This window comes from Sinocyclocheilus grahami, unplaced genomic scaffold, assembly GCF_001515645.1.
Source record: "Sinocyclocheilus grahami isolate Dianchi unplaced genomic scaffold, SAMN03320097.WGS_v1.1 scaffold94.1, whole genome shotgun sequence".
Classification (NCBI taxonomy): Eukaryota; Metazoa; Chordata; class Actinopteri; order Cypriniformes; family Cyprinidae; genus Sinocyclocheilus; species Sinocyclocheilus grahami.
In genome coordinates, this window is record NW_015505273.1 from 1284328 (window position 1) to 1303506 (window position 19179).

General features: G+C 34.8%; 1 protein-coding gene across 1 annotated transcript in view; it reads left to right on the plus strand.

Moving 5' to 3' along the window:
* LOC107587625 (neuron navigator 1-like) overlaps positions 1 to 19179 on the plus strand; it is a 58613-nt gene that overhangs the window by 27268 nt on the left and 12166 nt on the right. The window contains 14 exon segments of the mRNA XM_016275473.1: positions 1963 to 2101; positions 5155 to 5458; positions 9358 to 10102; positions 11148 to 11552; positions 13101 to 13142; positions 14035 to 14189; positions 14288 to 14449; positions 15432 to 15484; positions 15634 to 15657; positions 15945 to 16037; positions 17335 to 17446; positions 17565 to 17686; positions 17856 to 17864; positions 18944 to 19092. Of these exon segments, the coding sequence (XP_016130959.1) occupies positions 1963 to 2101; positions 5155 to 5458; positions 9358 to 10102; positions 11148 to 11552; positions 13101 to 13142; positions 14035 to 14189; positions 14288 to 14449; positions 15432 to 15484; positions 15634 to 15657; positions 15945 to 16037; positions 17335 to 17446; positions 17565 to 17686; positions 17856 to 17864; positions 18944 to 19092 (2514 nt within the window).

The window sequence follows — 19179 nt, forward strand, 5'->3', positions numbered from 1 at the left end:
GTTGACAGAAAACAATGTCAGAATTGTGAGGTAAAAAGTCGTAATTACAATTTTTGAAAAAATTCTGTGGCAATCAAAAACAATTGTGAGATTTAAACTCAGAATTCCAAGAGTGAGATGTAAACTTATGATTATGAGTTTAGAACTTGCAATTGCGAGATATAAACACAATTCTGAGAAGACAAGTCTGATTTGTGAGATAAAAAGTTGCAATTACGTTTTTTTAGGGATGCACTATCGGTATCGGGCTCGATACTGCGCTCCTGTACTTGTACTTGTACTCGTACTCGTAAAAATGCCCCGATACCAAAAGCCGATACCAAACAGCGTGTGAATAGAGCTGTGTCCAGAAAAAGAAACACTGAAAACAGAAGAGTAGAATGGAGTTATTAGAGATTAAGGATGTCTATGAAGTACATATAAGTAATTAATATAATGTTAAACATTCAATATTCACGCCTGTATAGCGGAAGTGCCCGAGCTGATAAGCAGAGCACGCTGAGTGGATTGAGCACAGATGCACGAGCTTATCGAGTGAATTTCTCACAGACATCACTGGAAAGTTTGTAGTTCGGTGGGATATGTCAAAAGCAAGTAAAACAATGCACAAGTTACTAAAGTTATTTGACGGTAAGGAGAGCGAGAGAGTCCGAGAGCGTGCACTTCTGTTGCATGATCTTGATTGCTGTTCGTTCCATTAGCGCATGCATTTGGATTAAAACTAAATCGTAAATATAAATCAAACTAAAATTATAGGGGCATTCACTATAAACAGCATTTATTTTAAACGTCAAGCATACACAACTTTATTTAAAGCAGAAGTGAAACTAGCAGACTGGGTGAAATGCGCTAGGCTGTAAGTGTCTCTCTCATTCTGCACCAATACAAACGTGTGCGCGCTGCGTATGTTTAGCTTGCTTTAAGGCCAAAGTATACTTCAGTTTTTACTCGTACGCGAGGGTCCGTGTACACTGCGCGTGACGCAAATTGCATCACCAAAATAGTACGCGTGCACTCGTATAATGTATAACGAGTGGTTCCCTGCATTATTTTAGGAAAAGGTTTTGTGATTACAGTATTGAGCTGCTGCAATGGAGCAGCTCTAATGCGCCATTAAAATGAACAGTGAAAGTAGCAAAAGCTTATACAATACATTTTAACAGGTAGAATTAAGTGTGGAAATAACTGAAGGTAATATCTGTTTGCTAAATGAAGCCAACTAACATGATTCATATTATTATTATTATTATTACTATTATTTTGTTTCTGTACCCAATATTTAAAAAAAAAAAATTACAAATGCTGTGAAAATACAGGTATCGGTGAGTACCAAAAATGAAGGTATCGGTATCGGACTCGTTCTGAAAAAAGTGGTATCGGTGCATCCCTATTTTTTATTTTTTTTAATTCAGCAGTGGAAACAAAAAAAACTCAGGAATCTGATTAAAAAATTCAAAATTGCGAGTTGTAAACTTGCAATAATGAGAAAAAATTCTGAATTGTGAAAAGTAAACTCAAAATTAAGTTTTTTATAACTTGCAATTCTGAGATAAAAACGTGCAATTCTGAGGAAAAAAGCCTGACTTATGAGATATAAACGTGCAGTTATGAGGAAAAAGTCAGAATTGTGAGATTTTTAAAAAAAAATCGCAATTATGTTTGTAATATTTTTATTTGCTGACGGTGAGGGTAAACTCGCTAATTTCTTCAGTCCAGATCTAATCTTTCTATTGATTCATTTGTGTCTCATTGTTATTCCTCCAAATGAATTTGAGAAGAGACACCTGAAACAAACTTGATTCTTCAATGAATCATAACTAATAGTAAGAGCACTGGAAGTGCAAACTCTGAGCAATAAAGTATGTCCTGGGTGTGGTACTGTGCTATTTACTTCTTTCTTGCATGATTCAGGCTTTCCTTGTTTCTTCTAACCGTCTTTATCTCCTCTCTGTGTGTGTGCAGTTGGGACGAGAGCAGCTCCATCAGCAGCGGTTTGAGTGATGGTTCTGATAACCTGAGCTCAGAGGAGCTCAACGCCAGCTCGTCTCTCAACTCCCTCCCCACCACACCTGTCGGCTCGCGACGCAACTCCTCCGCCATGGTAAGCAGCTCAGAGACCAGTATTGCACAGATCACTGTTTTTGTGCACGGAGTGATTTGGGTCTTGTTCTTGAACGTTGCTTATTTGGATTTAGTGTGACTTGGCATAAATATCTACTGGATTAGGCTAGTTAATATATTTCAGACATCATATATTTTGCACAAACAACATGATTAAATGTTCCAAATGGGGTTAGATTCAACTTTACATTGCAACTGTTGTAAAACATGCTGACAGTGGAAGTCTATGAAGCAGCACACCTCACTGCAGCCGTTAGATATGAGTGAATGTCGTGCTTTTTTCTGTTTGATTTTACAAAATGAGGGATAAGAAATGTTTTTCTATGGTAGGAAAATATCCAGAACTCATCCAAATAACCAGGCCAGTCATGTTCCTAGAACAGGACTCTGGTCTGTGGTTTAGATCAATCTACAACTAGAAATTTTGCAACAATTTGAATATGACGTTGGCCATATTCTGTCCATGAGTTAGAAATTTGACATGCTGTTGGTATGATTTTTTTTTTGTAAATTCTTACTTTTATTCAGCAAGGATGCATTAAATTGATCAAAAGTGACAGTAAAGACATTTATTATGTTTCAAAAGATTTCTATTGCAAATGAATGCTGTGCTTTTCAACATTCTATTAATCACCGAATTCTGAAAATATAAAAATGTCACTGTTTCCACAAATTATGAAGCAGCACAAATGTTTTCAACATTGATAATAAGAAATGTTTTTGAGAAGCAGATCAGCATATTAGAGTGATTTCTGAAGGATCATGTGACACTGAAGACTGGAGTAACGATGCTGAAAATACAGCTTTGATCACAGGAATACATTACATGTTACAGTATATTCAACTAGAATGTAGTAATATTTAACAATATTTTCTGTTTTTACTCTATTTTCGAATAAATGCAGCCTTGGTGAGCAGAAGAGATTTCTTTTTATCCCTTTTTACTTAAAGGGATAGTTCACCCAAAAACGAAAATTCTGTCATTAATTACTCACCCTCATGTCGTTCCAAACCCATAAGACCTTCGTTCATCTTCCGAACACAAATTAAGATATTTTGGATGAAATCTGAGTGTTTTCAGACACTAATGTAACTACCACGTTTAAGGCCCAGAAAGGTGGTAAGAACTCCGTTAAAATAGTCTATGTGACATCAGTGGTTCAACAGTAATGTTATGAAGCTACGAGAATACTTTTAATTTTTGGCTTTAACTAATCATATGGATAATTAGCACAGAATGAGTTTTTTCTAAAAATATGAACATGCAGCCACTGCTTAAAAACTAAAACTGGATGCAGACATACCAAGTCACATATTAAAATGACTTCCATATCTGTTTTTTGACATTGTTTTTCAGTTCCTTCTCTGGTAAACAATGACATAAGATAACCTCTGAGGATTTGTTTTGTGTCGAGACGAGAACGCGAGACGTCTTGACAGTTTCCGGCTCTAGTTTCAGGCTGTGGTTTGGTGTTTCTGCCATCTTCAATTTAACGTGTCTCTGGTTTGGTAGTCTGGTGGTTTTCACTAGAGTGTTATATGGATGGCCTGAACATTTCTACAGCTGATAAAAGAGTTAAACAGTTTTTGGTTTGTGGGTCTAATTTTGTCACTCTAAGTTGATAATGTTATAGAAGCATCACAAATAATGATTACAAATAATGCAACACAACCAGAGTATGAGACTCACGCATATCACATTCACCTAGAGAGCCGGGAGAGTCAGTACTTCCTTTAAACCTGGCTTTGATTTTCTTGGATGAATTAAGAGCAGCTGGTTCCTATTGGGCACGTCATTTGCTCGTTTGAAGCACTCGCTATCAGTTCACCATGAAATCAAACCTTTGTTTTCCTCGTCATTAAAGACGCAAATGTTAATTCTCAGGCTCATACAGACAAAAAGGGGAACAATATGACTTGATAGACTTTCTGTTGCTATGGTAACATCATCATAGAATGGCTACATGAAATTTTGAAGATAATTTCAATGTGCCATCTGGATGGTGCAAAAAAGAGAAATGTCATATTCTCTGCATTGCCAAATGCTTCCATTGCGATGTCCAACATTTTTATCCACAAATGGCGTGTTATATATATGTATATATATATATATATATATATATAATATATATATATATATATATATATATATATATATATATATATATAATACAAAGTTACTTATAACTGAGTAATGTGCTCTGTTTCTTACATGTTTACTTCATTATTGAAGTAAAACTGTGCCCATAGAAAAGCATCACAGAATCCAAGTGTAAATGTGGAAAAGTCTTTTAGAGTAAGATTCCCTGAGCTTCATTTTTTTTCTTCTTGAACTCTCGTATTAATCTTTATGTTTTACAGCCGACACAGAGGATGCTTTGGATTGCGGTTATTACTTTCTAGATAACAGAAACGTGCGCATCATTCATAGTGTGTTTGTGTATTTCAGTGTGTAATATGAGGCCAAGTCATAAAGTATAGAATATAAATATATAAATAAATAAATACAATGCTTTGTTTGGGGTCAGTAAGGTTTTTTAATGTTTTTGAAAGAAGGCTAGGCCAAGGCTGTATGCATTTGATGAAAACGCCAATGAAAACAATAATATTTTGAAATAATATTACAATTTAAAATAACCTTTTCTTTGTGAATATATATTAAAATGTAATTTATTTCTGTGATCTGCAGCTGAATTTTCAGCATCATTACTCCAGTCTTCAGTGTCACATGATCCTTCAGAAATCATTCTGATATGCTGCTGCTCAAGAAACATTTCTGATTATTATCAATGTTAAAAACAATTGAGCTGCTTCATATTTTTGTGGGAAACTATTTTTCAGGATTTATTTATGAATAGGCAGTTTAAAAGAGCAGCATATATTTGAAATAGAATCTTTTGTAACATTATAAATGTCTTTACTGTCGCTTTGGATCAATATAATGCATCCTTACTGAATACAATTTAGAATAGTATGGTCTCTCATATTAAATCTCATCTTCTAACAGATGTCCTGTACTCTGTGTGTGTTTAGTTGCGGACGGATGCAGAGAAGCGCTCTCTGGTGGAGAGTGGACTGGCGTGGTATAGCGAGGACAGTAAGTCTTTACGGAAGGCTGATGGAGTTTATGACACAGGCAGCTTAAAATCAGAGCCTTCCAGCAAGTGGAGGAAAACCCGACTGCCGGATGGTTCTCCGCAGGACAAGACGGGAAAAGGAGAACTGAAGAAACCTCAGAGTTTCGGACAACCTGGGAGCTACAAAAAGGGCCGCAATCCTCCTGTGGGCGTCACCTCACCCATCACACACACTTCACAAAGTGTGCTAAAAGTAGCAGGTATTTCTTTTATTTTATTTTTTAATAATTTTTGTTTTGGTATTTTATTTTGTATTTAATTGTATTATATATATATATATATATATACAGTATATATATATATAATTAAATACAAAATAAAATAACAAAATACAAAATAAAAACATAAATAACAACAAATTAAATATAAAATAAAATAACAAAATAAAAGTATATATATATAAAATTTTATTTTGTTATTTATATATTTTATTTAGTATTTTGTTATTTTTTTATATTTATATTTTTTGTGTGTGTATGTGTGTGTGCTAATGCTTTGACATAATCAGACTGTATATTTGGATATATTTTAGACATAAACTCATTAGGGGGACCTGTTGGCAGCAAAACAAAAACTTTTTGTTCTCCAAACATGCATCTTCACTTTGTCATCCAGCATGCAGCTCCAGAAGGATTATAAATTAATGTTAATATATCATGAGCTGGAAATGAATCAGCTGGACAGACTTAGGTTGTTTATATTACTGCTGTCATCCATAACCTGTCGTAAATGAAGACCATGTGCAATACAGAGACTGGTGAAGTGTCTCTTCAGCACATATCAAACCGAAGACTCGTGTGGAAACTGTAAAAGAACCACGTGATTAGTATCAAAACTGAGTCTTAACTTCAATAGTTTAAAGTTCTGTCCTCATTGCCTCACCCTCATATCAATCCACGTTAAGCTTTTCTATACAGTGACCAGAGCCTCAAAAATAGACAATAACGAACCATAAACGGACCATAAAAGAAGTCCATATGACTCGAGCCCTATATTCAGAGTCATCTGAAGTCATATGATAGATTTCTGTGAGATTTAAGTCATTAGCCGCTAAAAAAAATCCTCCTTTCTGCTGTATCTCTCAAACCTCATTAAGTCATGCTGCTTTGGTATTACATGAGGATGCATAAATCATGGTGAATCATTCCATTAACTCTTCTTCACTATGTTTTCTTGACTTTCCTCAAATGCCTGAGCACATTTCTTGAGAGAGAAGCCTGTCAGGTTTATCTTTTCACCATTTTGGTGCAGATGCACCAGTAGGCAGCCTTACCTTTCTTTGCTGGATCCATAGTTTACAATGACATTTAAATGTCAGGGGTCCATTGTACTTAGAAGAAAACCAGCAGCTGTATGGCACCATATGGCATTTTACTTTGTCATACTGCCATCCTGTTATAAAAGTACCCTCACAAATGGCAAAAACATAATCATCAGTTTAAGGAATAAAAAACATAGTGGTCATAGCACTGAATAAAACAGTTGGTTTCTGTTGTTTTTGGGTTGTGTGGTCACTTTGAAGTAAAATTACACTCTCTATATAAAGAAATGAATACTTTCAGTCAGCAAGGACGCATTAAATTGATCAAAAGTGACACTAAAAACATGTATTTATTAATGTTACAAAATATTCTATTGCTATTTCAAATTAATTCTGTTCTTTTGAACTTTCTAGTCATCAAAGAATCCTGAAAAATAAAATGTATCACAGTTTCCACAAAAATGTGAAGGAGCACAACTGTTTTCAGCATTGATAATAATCAGAAATGTTTCTTGAGCAGCAGATCAGCATATTAGAATGATTTCTGAAGATCATGTGACACTGAAGACTGGAGTAATGATGCTGGAAATTCAGCTTTACATCACAGAAATAAATCAAATTAATGCAGCCTTGGTGAGCCTACGAGACTTCATTAAGAACAAAACCGTATTATGTTTGTAAAAAAAAAAACTATGCATACTATATACTGCAGAAATCATAAGAGTAAGTATGTACTATGCACTACGTAGTAGTACGTAGCTACTCAACTAAAGTCTGGCAAGCATAAAGTTTTCATTTTAAACACTATATCAACTGCTTTATCATTCCAAACCTAACAAATGTGTTTTTAAAACTATTTTACATGAAAAGTGTGCTTGAGCTATCGCAGAATGACATTTTTAAGTGGAAAAATTGAAATTGTATCCAAAAATAAATCATCGACAATAAGCCGGCATGTTTTCAGGCATTTCTCAGCATGCCACGCTCAGATAATGCTCTCCGCTTGAGGATAGTTTATCTGTAGGCGCTTTGAGAGCTTCTGTCATTAGTGTTCGTTCAGTGATTAAAGCTTCATAGAAACTCATCTATTAGTAATTAGTCCTCCGAACATCATTGAACCTCATTAGTTCACATATTCTTGCTTGCTATTTTGGATTGTAGTATGCTCAAGTCACGCGTGCTGGTGTTTAGATCTTGTGTAGGCTGAGACGCTCTTTATCTTTGAAGTGTCTCTAATTCAATGCAGATGGCTGCTTGCCCTCGTCTTCATCAGCGATGACTCACATACTGTAGGTTTAAGCCACAGAACCTTAATCATGGCTTCAATCGGGTCCTCTCCATGACTTCATCTGATGTCATAGCCCCAAGGCTTTCGCCTTTCTAATGATACATCTCTGCGTGTCATCCTGGTGTTGGTCATTATCAGTGATTCAGCTTTGTGTGTGAAATGAAATGAAACTTTATTGACGATGAGGTTGATGTGGTAAGTTCCCACAGAAAAGTACTGCGGTGGTGCCATGGCATCGTGATGGTATTGGATGGGAATAGCATGGTATTGCAAGGAGCTGAATTATTACCGTAATCATTTATGTGGTTTATACATGATATTTCAAGGTACTTCAATAAATGCCGTGGGTTATGTCTAAAAGCATATGGGATTTCCATCCTAGAGGAAGATTTTTGGCTCACACATTGCTTTTCGTATTTCAGAATAATTAATGGAGTATGAACATCCCAAGCTTTCTGGGTTTTGGCTTTCATTGGGATTTGTGTTTAAAACTATGTTTAAAAGATAAATAGTGTTGTTTTTGGTAACTAAAGCAAAAACTATTACATGTAGTTACATTTACAATTAGTCATTTAGCAGACGCTTTTATCCTGATGAGGTCAATGGAAGCAATCAAAATCAACAAGAGAGCAATGATATGCAAGTGCTATAACAAGTTATATAGTTCAAGTTTTAGCAATTTTTTTTTTTTTTTTTTTTTTTTTTTTTTGAATATACATCTATACATTTTTATAATTTTTTTAATTCTAAACATTTTTATAAAACTAAATTAAAATGAGAAATGTTTGCTGTGCAACTAGCTGAAATTATTTTATATATATTTTATGACAGTTATTAGAATGTTTTTATTTAAATAAATAAATCATTATTTATTAAATAATTTTACTAAAGTTTGGGTTTTAGTTAACTATAATAACCCTGGTTGAAATAAAACTGATATAAAATAAAATATGAATATTAGATGGAAAACGTAAACTCAAACACCTGAATGAAAATCAAAAAAGTAGAAATAATAGAATAGAACAGAAATAAAGTTAAATAGAAATATTTTTTTTAAGTATAGAAATTATTAAAACTTACAAACTAAAATTAAAACAAAATATATCAATAAAAGGCCCATTAAAACATTGATAAACACCTTAAAGCTTATAAATAATAGTAGAATAATATTTCAACAAATAAAACAACTCAATGTTTTTAATTTTGAAGAGATTTGATAAAGATTTTGTTTTGTTTTTTTAAATGGAAAAGGTTGAATAGTTTCCATTGACCTTGTCTGAATTATGTGTAGAAGTCATACTGGATTTAATTTGAAAGGAATGGAATTCTCTGAGCGATACAATGAAAATATTTCGCTGGAATGACAATGAATCGTTTATACTTTTAAAGTCACACAATCGTGTTGTTTAAAATAAATAAATAAATAAAAATGTTATTTTCCCATAATATTCCCCTCTGTATCTTCAATCTTGCGTTGGTGCTCTTGGGTTTAAATATGCACATGTACATGTGAGTGACACTTATTGACTGTTTTCTTTCTTTCTTTCTAGTCCCTAAAGGAGACACTAAGGCAGTCGACAAGGTGAAAATGTCCGTCAAGGCAACGGGTCTCCAGCGCTCCCGCTCCGACGTGAGCCGGGACAACGAGCACCGCAAGCCTCCCTCAGGTCTGGTTAAACCCTCCGCTGGCGGCTCCTTCGGTTATAAGAAACCACCGACCACCGGAACGGCCACTTTCCTAACAGCAGGAGGCGCTACGATCACGAGCGGCTCGGCCACTGTGGGCAAAACCCCCAAGTCCTCGGGCATCCCCATCAAACCCGTCCCAGGTGGAGGTGGGCGCAAAAGCAGCCTGGACGCCAGCGGCTCCGATCAGGGGTTCCTTGCACCCAGCGCTCGCGGGAGCATTCAGTATCGCAGTCTGCCGCGACCTGCCAAATCCAGCACTATGAGCTTGACCGGACGCCCTTGCTCTCGCCCTGTTAGTGGCAGCATCGACGCCAGTCTCCTCACCCTCAAACCTGTACCGCCTCTGTCCAACACCATGCCCACCAGAGGAAGAGAAGGAGGCAGCTTGAAAGCGGCTAGTCGCCCGAGCACCACGGGACCCGTCAACCAAACGGACCGAGAGAAGGAGAAGGAAAGAGCCAAGGCCAAAGCCAACCTGGAGATCAGCTATCTGAAGGCCGAGAACCAGAGCGACAGCTGTGGAGAGACTGTGGAGAAGATCCACCGAGTGCGGAGGACGAGCACGAGTAAATACCCAGAACTGAGCTCTCCGACCAGCACACCAAGGTATGACCCTCTGCACAAATTCCACATATGAAATAAAATTCACTGCAGTCAATTGATCATTTTAGTAAATAAAATTTAGTAAAATAAAATTATATTATTTTTTAATAACAAAAAATAAAAAAATAATATAAATACATGTATATAAAAAAAATTATTAAAATGTATTAAGTGTCTTTTCATTAAAAAATTAATTAAATGTTTGTGTGTATACACATTTTATTAATATTTTATTCAATATACATTTCGTTTATTTGATATATATTTAATATTTTGTATTTATATTTAATATGATAGATAGATAGCTATTAAACGACAAACTATTTATTGATTGAATGGTTTATTTATTTATTTAAATTCTATTTTTAATGAATCAACTGGTATAAAAGTATACATTTATATTTTTTAAATCTATATTTTTTATGTTTTACACAGCTACATGACTCACTTAATTTTCCCAATTTTAGTTTTTTTATAAAATTATTTAATTAGAAAATATCATGCATTGATTGTTATGATTTGTTAAATATTTTATAAAATATTTGTACAGCTTCTGGTCTCTTGCATTGTAATTTAAATATTTAACAAATCATAACAATCTCTCCATGATATTTTCAGATAATAATTGGGACAACTGGGAAAAATTAAGTGAATCCAGAGGCTGTGGGGCACTTCAGAACATGGGGGGGGGGGGGGGTTTTTTATTTTTAAAATAAATGTTTTTTTTCCTTTCAAAAATGGGGGGGGGGGGGGGTATTTTAACTTTAAAATAAATGTTTTTTTTGTTTAGTTTTTTTAGAAAATGGGCATAGGCAACATTTTTGCAGGAAATACTCTGCAGATGCCCTGTGTGTTTATATTACGCAAGTTATGCTACTCAATTATTTAAAACCCTTTCTGGAAACGGACATCAAGAGCCTTTGAGGTTGATTTCATGGTTGGCAGAGTGTTCTTCTTTGGATGCGCTGAAATCCCTTAAGTACTTGATTACAGAAGGTCTTTGAGTTCATGATGTTTCTGATGATGACTTGGTCTCTGACTCTAACAGGTTGTTGAGCAGTAAGTCTCTAGTTCATCCTCCCAGCCTGGCTCACCTAGACAAGCTCAACTCCAACAGTCTGGACTCCTGTATCATCATCCATGACCTTCCTCCAAAGATCCCTCCCTACTCCAAGCTGCAGGACCTGGCGGGCTCCCGCGTGTCCCCTCGACTCACCCCGAGCCCCGCGCCGGTGCTCCACATCGACTCTCCCAGTTGTTTCTCAGGCCAGGCGCTGTCGGTCAGCAGCTCCCCCATCCTCTACCCCAAGATGTCCGGCCTGCACCGCAGCATGGAGTCGCTGCCGCTTCATATGAGCGTCCCCGCCAAACCTGATCTGGGACACCGGGAAGAAACCAGGAATACTGGGACGTGGGGCGCAGGCAGTCGGACGTCCATCACTTTGGGCGACAGGTGAGTTTGGGTCTGTTTATTAGTTGTACGATGTTTAAGTGAGCAAAGTAGAGCAGAACCATGATTTTATATAAAATCAAATCTATGAAATCATTAAATTCATAAAATTTTAATCGTGGCCAATCTTTTATTTTATTATAAACTATTATATTATTTATTCGTAATTGTGCTATAATATTATTATTAATTATTATGTTAATTATTAATATAGTATTTTTATTCAAACAAAGCTTATTTATGAAACATAAATATAAAAATATATTTATTAAAATATACATTTATTTTTATATAAAATTTTAATTATACATGTAAATAATCATATATATCTCTGTTTATTTAAGAACAAATATATTAAACCTATTATTATTATATAATGTTAATTTAATATATATTAAGGATGGTAAGATTAACTGATTCCCATCGGTGCATCAGCATAAAAGTTAACGATGCGATGCATCGATTTAAAAAAGTGTGCATTGGATACAGGTTGGCATTTGTATCGCGATGCATCATTTCTAACATATTTGCATTGGTAAAAAAAACAATTTATATATATATATATATATATATATATATAAAGCATTGGGAGTCACGATTTTCTCTGTGTAATTCGACATAATAATGTGAATCTGTGAAAATATCTTTCAACTCTGCAGTTGATCCCACAAACTCCGATCTCGTTTGATCTGTCGCTTCTGCGTGAGCTCTCTCAACCAATGATTCACCGGAGCTCCGCAAGGACCGCCTCCCTCATTTCCATGCTGCACACGGAAAAGTAAAAATAAATAAATAAATCTGGAAATAAATACATGTGGGAATAAATAAATACAAAAAAATAAATGAATGCATGAATAAATAAATTTTAAATAAATATATATATATATATATATATATATATATATATATATATATATATATATAATTATAAGTAGATGCACTTTACTTTTATTATTTAAAAAGTGACCAAAAATTTGTGACCAATATTTTATATGTAGATATTTCTTCTCTTTAACTGTTTCTCAATGCTGCTACATGAATATGACGTAGCCTATCACAACACTACAGAGACCGAGACGTGTCCTGAGAGTCACATAAAATATAGATTAACATGGCAGAGGTAAAGCTGCATCTTCCACCAAATAATTATAATAAACTAAAGAAATAAAAGCGAACTATCTGTACCATACTGAATTGCATAGCATCATATTTTTTCAATTGCATGCATTGCATTGAATCCAAATTAGCTCAATAAAATATTCAAAGGATGCTCATGTCATTTGCTGTGAGAGAGTCGCCCCCTGCTGGCACAAGAGGGAGAGATTGAGCTAATTAAACAATCAATCAATCAACATTTATTTATACAGCCCTTTTACAACTCTCAAGGTGAACCAAAGTGCTTTCCAATAAAAACAGAGCAATAAAAACAAAGATATAAGCCAACAACAAACAATCAGATGAACGTTTTGGACTGGATAGCAGTGTTATGCTAAGCGTGTTAGTTCGGGGTGAGGTATTTATACTGTATGTGCTGCTCTCTACCCCTCCCAGTTTACAAACTGATAGGAACACCTTTCCCAAGAAAGGATTAAGGTACATCTATTTTATCTCAAATTAACTAGTACAGCAATGCAATGTAGGATTGTTCTGACGTATGTCATGCTTTCTTCCGCAGTCGCTGTGGCAGCGGCCAATCAGAGGGAGAAGTGAGGGAACGCCGTCATTCCCACACGATCACCAGCATGACGGATTCAGAGAGCCCGCCGCAGCTGCCCTCACCGACACACGTGACAATATTTTATATGTAGATATTTCTTCTCTTTAACTGTTTCTCAATGCTGCTACATGAATATGACGTAGCCTATCACAACACTACAGAGACCGAGACGTGTCCTGAGAGTCACATAAAATATAGATTAACATGGCAGAGGTAAAGCTGCATCTTCCACCAAATAATTATAATAAACTAAAGAAATAAAAGCGAACTATCTGTACCATACTGAATTGCATAGCATCATATTTTTTCAATTGCATGCATTGCATTGAATCCAAATTAGCTCAATAAAATATTCAAAGGATGCTCATGTCATTTGCTGTGAGAGAGTCGCCCCCTGCTGGCACAAGAGGGAGAGATTGAGCTAATTAAACAATCAATCAATCAACATTTATTTATACAGCCCTTTTACAACTCTCAAGGTGAACCAAAGTGCTTTCCAATAAAAACAGAGCAATAAAAACAAAGATATAAGCCAACAACAAACAATCAGATGAACGTTTTGGACTGGATAGCAGTGTTATGCTAAGCGTGTTAGTTCGGGGTGAGGTATTTATACTGTATGTGCTGCTCTCTACCCCTCCCAGTTTACAAACTGATAGGAACACCTTTCCCAAGAAAGGATTAAGGTACATCTATTTTATCTCAAATTAACTAGTACAGCAATGCAATGTAGGATTGTTCTGACGTATGTCATGCTTTCTTCCGCAGTCGCTGTGGCAGCGGCCAATCAGAGGGAGAAGTGAGGGAACGCCGTCATTCCCACACGATCACCAGCATGACGGATTCAGAGAGCCCGCCGCAGCTGCCCTCACCGACACACGTGACGCAGCCCTTCCTGGGAAAAACACTGCCGACCAACGTGGGTGAGTGAAGTCAAACACTTCTCAGGTGTGAGATTTTACAGATAAAACCTCAGCAGATGCTCATGGCACATGAGATTAATCACGCTCTCTCTCCACAGTGGCACCAATCCCGAGTTCAGGCTCCGGTTCCCAGATCACACGCTCCAACAGCATCCCGGCGAATGACATGGGATACGAGCTGTACGGCACGTCTCCTCTGGGCAGCTCTCTGTCAAAGAGCATGATGAGATCTGGATCCTTCAGAGAGCCGAGTGAGGATGGTGAGCCATGGACAGTGTTCAAGAACCTGCCCTAACCTACTCCTGGATTTGATGCAACATGCATAAATGCTTTGTTTCGCTAGTGTTCAAATGCATAACAACTCAGACTAACTTAAATGTTTTATCTGTTGCTTTTGATGGAATAGAGAGTTTTATTATAACTATAAAAGCCCAAGTTTTATAGCTTTTAGTGTTTTCTGGTCCAAGAATTTGATGTTGTTTGATCTCATTTTTACTGGTAGCTCAATAACAGTATTATCTTAGAATTATTTATATACTTTTGTAGTATTTATTAATATTTGAATTAGCTTTTATTTTTAGATTTTAGATTATTTTTATTGCAGTTTTAGATATTTTCATACTTAAACGTATTACACTTAGTTGCCAATGCAACATTTTTATTAATTTTGATTAATGAATTAATCAATTTGATTTTTTATTATTTTTTTAAATGTTTCTATTTAACTTTTTTTTTTGCGCGGTTCATTTTGATAGTTCAAATTCAACTTCTTTCAGTTAGTTGCCAAATAAAAATGTTTTTTTCATCTAATATTTATATTTCATTTCAGCTTTAATTTCAATTGCCAAAAAAGTTTGAGTTTTAGTTAACAACACTGCTTCATGGCCAAACAAGATATCTAATAATGAAATTGAAACTGAACCTGTCTTCTATCGTAATACCCATTCCTTGTCTTATTTTGAATAATTCATAAGTGCATGTTATTCTAATCAACAATCAGATATAGATAAACATCATTCAAGTCACTACCTATGTTTTTCATGTCAAATATCTTTATTCTTTATTATCTTTATTTACAGCATCTTTATTTCCTTTAGAAATAGACCATATTATACAAATAAAATGCAAACAGAGTTTCTTGTTGCCTTAACAGCATTAACTTTTCTATTTTAAATTGGTGAACTTGAACCAAAATGTGGCTCTAGCCTGTATTTGTGTGCAATTTTGCTCTCTGTCTCTCAGTTCATGGATCTGTGCTGTCTCTGGCCTCAAATGCCTCATCCAACTACTCGTCGGTGAGTAGAAACTGATGTAACACGTTCAAATCTGATTGGCTCTTTATTTTCTGAAATTTCTCTTAACAACCAGTCTTTTTTCCTCTATTTCCTGTCCTTGCTCACGCTTTCTTGGTCTTTATTGCCATTTCTGAATCTTGCACTCTCAGACTGAAGAGAGAATGCAAGGAGAGGTAAGAATCTTCTTATGACGCTGTCGTCAGCTTGTCTTTATCCTTATTTTCCTCTTATTTTCTGCTATTGCTGAAGAAAAAAACACATTCATATTCACTTTTGATAGCAACTCATTCTGCAATATAAACAACATGTAAAACAACCAACTGTAGTTCTTCTTTAATGTGACATCAGTGTTATACTAATTGCATTACATTTTAATATTAAATCTTTTGCTGACCATAAATGTCTGTGTTTTGAAAATACCTTTGATTTGTAATGTTTCTAACTCATTCTTGCATCTCAGCAAATCCGGATACTGAGGCGTGAGCTGGAGTCGTCTCAGGATAAAGTGACCAGTCTGACCAACCAACTCTCAGCAAATGTACGCTGCAAAACACACCATTAAATACACAATTGCAGAAAAAAAACAAAAAACAGGGTTATATTACTTCATTCTATATTATTGGTATCATTTTAGAACAATACATTTCATAATTTCACAATTCATAATTGCATATTATAGATTTATTAATCATATTTCATTATTTAATTTTATGTTAACTAATTTTTTATATTTTTATTTTTATATTATATTTATCATATTCAATTGCATAGCATACAAATTGAATGTTTGTGTCATAATATCTATAAGCAAATGTCTTCAGACTTAAATGTCCGTAATATGTTGTCAGAGTTGTTTGTTTTTCAGACACACTGTCATGTCAATGACGTCACCAGCATTTATACATTCTGACACTTCTCCAAATGTTTCAATAATCATTGCTTGTTTTCTCAGGATTATTAATTGAATACTGAGTTTTGCCATGTAATGTTGATAATAATGATCTTTAAAATAGCATCATATGACCCCTTTAAAAAAAAAATATATATATATATAGATATATATAAATATTAAATTAAAAAAATCTAATTATTTAAATAAAGCTAAATGTAGGTAGAATTTAGATGCATTAAAGGTAGATGCATTAAATCGGAACATTTAAAATATTGCAAAATATTTATTTCAATTAAATGCTGTTCTTTTGAACTTTATATTTATCAAAGAAAAGTATGGTAGTTTCCACAAAAATATGAAGCAGCACAACTGTTTTCAACATGAATAATAATCTGAAAGGTTTCTTGAGCAGCAAATCAGCATATTAGAATGATTTCTGAAGATCATGTGACACTGAAGACTGGAGTAATGATGCTGAAAATTCAGCTTTGATCACAGGAATAAATTGCAATTTCCAAAATATTCAAATGGAAACCAGTTATTTTAAATTGTAATAATATTTCACAAAATTACAGTTTTTACCGTATTTTTGATCAAATACTTGCAGCCTTTGTGGGCATTTTTCTTTCATTCTTCTTACTTCAAGGCTTTTATATAACTGGTTATACACAAATTGACTGTTATTACAATTTTAAATACTAAACAGAGTTTAATCTATGAAATAATGTGAATATGTTTTGTTTCTAATATTCTAATAAATCACAGGGATGCACAAAACACAAATGTCACCATTTCATTAAAACTGACACCAAAAACAGCCAGAAAAAGGCACTTGTGTTAGGTTTTAACAATGGAGTTTCATGGTTTGTTTGTGAAAAGTTTCCTTTTTACAGTGGAATCAGATATGTTCATGTTTCAATTTTTAACATTCAAGTGTATCTTTGGCTTATCATTTCAGGATTCTGAGCTAGTGGACCTAAGGGAAACCATAGAAGTCCTAAAGACCAATAACACAGAAGCCCAGTCCATCACTCAAGGGGCCCTCAATGTCCCCGACACCACACCCAAAGGTTTTTTTTTTATTTTTTACATTTATTCATTTTCATGCATAATAATACATTTTTTGTTTGTTTGTTTTTAGACTTGATGGAAGTGTGCTAAATGAACACTGATTTATTTTTCCCTCAGAGCTGCAGATCGACCGGCAGAACTCGTCAGAGAGCATCTCCAGTCTGAACAGCATCACCAGTCACTCCAGCGCCGGCAGCCTGAAGGAACAGGAGGCCAAGAAGAAGAAGAAGAAGAGCTGGGTGAGGATGTGAACTGGAAAAGAAAACCATTTCAGATGGTTTTATCTTTGGTTCAGGCTGGTCCAGGCTGCTCATTTAGCTGATCTAATATGTGTAATGTAGATGATCTGTTCCAACGTTGCAATTCAGTATGACTCTTCCCTTTGCTTCCCTGCTCTCTATTTCACAGGTCTATGAGGTGAGTTGTTTTCCCAGCCCATCCACATCCATCACAATCACAGCATACTTGACGCTTCTAAAGAAACAATCAATATCTTTTTGCCATTGTATTATGTGGTCAAAAACTCAGTCAATATGTCGCAGCGAGTTAAAATTGGATAGTATAGTGTGAAATGGATGCTTTCAGGTTTAGAATCTGCCACATTTAAAGGATGAATTTGTGTTTTAGTAATATGCAATGCAATATACTGTACAATATATTAATAGTCATATTGACTGAAAAATGAATTTTCCACATGGTGTTTCAGGTGTCCTGTTAACTCATTATTTCATGCATTCTTAAACTGTTTGATATGTGCTTTGTGATTAATACTGTCATAACTAATGCCTACGACGAGCATATTATTATGAACCGTGTCAGGGTAGACGCCATAGATAATCAGCGTTATTGTATACTATTATAGTATAATATTTTGAATGAGCATTTATTGTTATATATTTCAGTTAATTTAATTTATAATTCAATTTAATTTATTTAAATTTTAGGTTTAATATGTGCTTTTGTCATTTTTTTTTGTTTTGGGGTTTTTATATTTCTATATGTCTTTAATTTATTTTTATTTCAGTGTTATTTTTAGCAGTACTTCACCTTATTCCAGTTAGTTGTCTAATTTTAATTTAAGTGTAAGTGTTTCCATTTGTTTATATCTATATATAGTTTTTCCGATGTTTTTTTTTTCATATTTATTTCAGATATGGAAAATGATTTGAAATAGTTCTATTTTTAGTTCCAGTTTTTGAGAAATAGACATTCATTACATCATACTACTAATGCTAGATGAAGCTTTGCTGGAAAATAAAGAGACTTGTTGGATCATTCTATCTAAAATTCACTGTTGAGACACTTAATGCATATGCCATCATAAACACATCAAATCCTATATGCCTCCACTGCATTTTTTGTTTTGCTATTAGCTGCCATTATGAATCCAAACTATCTATACGAACACTCTGGGAATTCATACTTTTTTAAAAGACTCTCAATATAAAGTGGTTGCTGTAGTTAAACGTTGACCCTCATTTCTCCTCTACATGCAGTTGAGGAGCTCCTTCAACAAGGCCTTCAGTAAAAAGGGTTCCAAAGCACCTTACGCAGATATAGAGGAGATCACAACCCCGGTCACATCCGCCCCATCTTCACCCAAAATCATCCACAATGTGGATAATGCCTCGGCTTCAACATCAGGGTAGGAAATGCAACTGTTGAGGTTCTTCACAAGATGATTGGAATTACGCAGCATTCACCTTTCATAGTTATAGCTTTGATGTCGGTA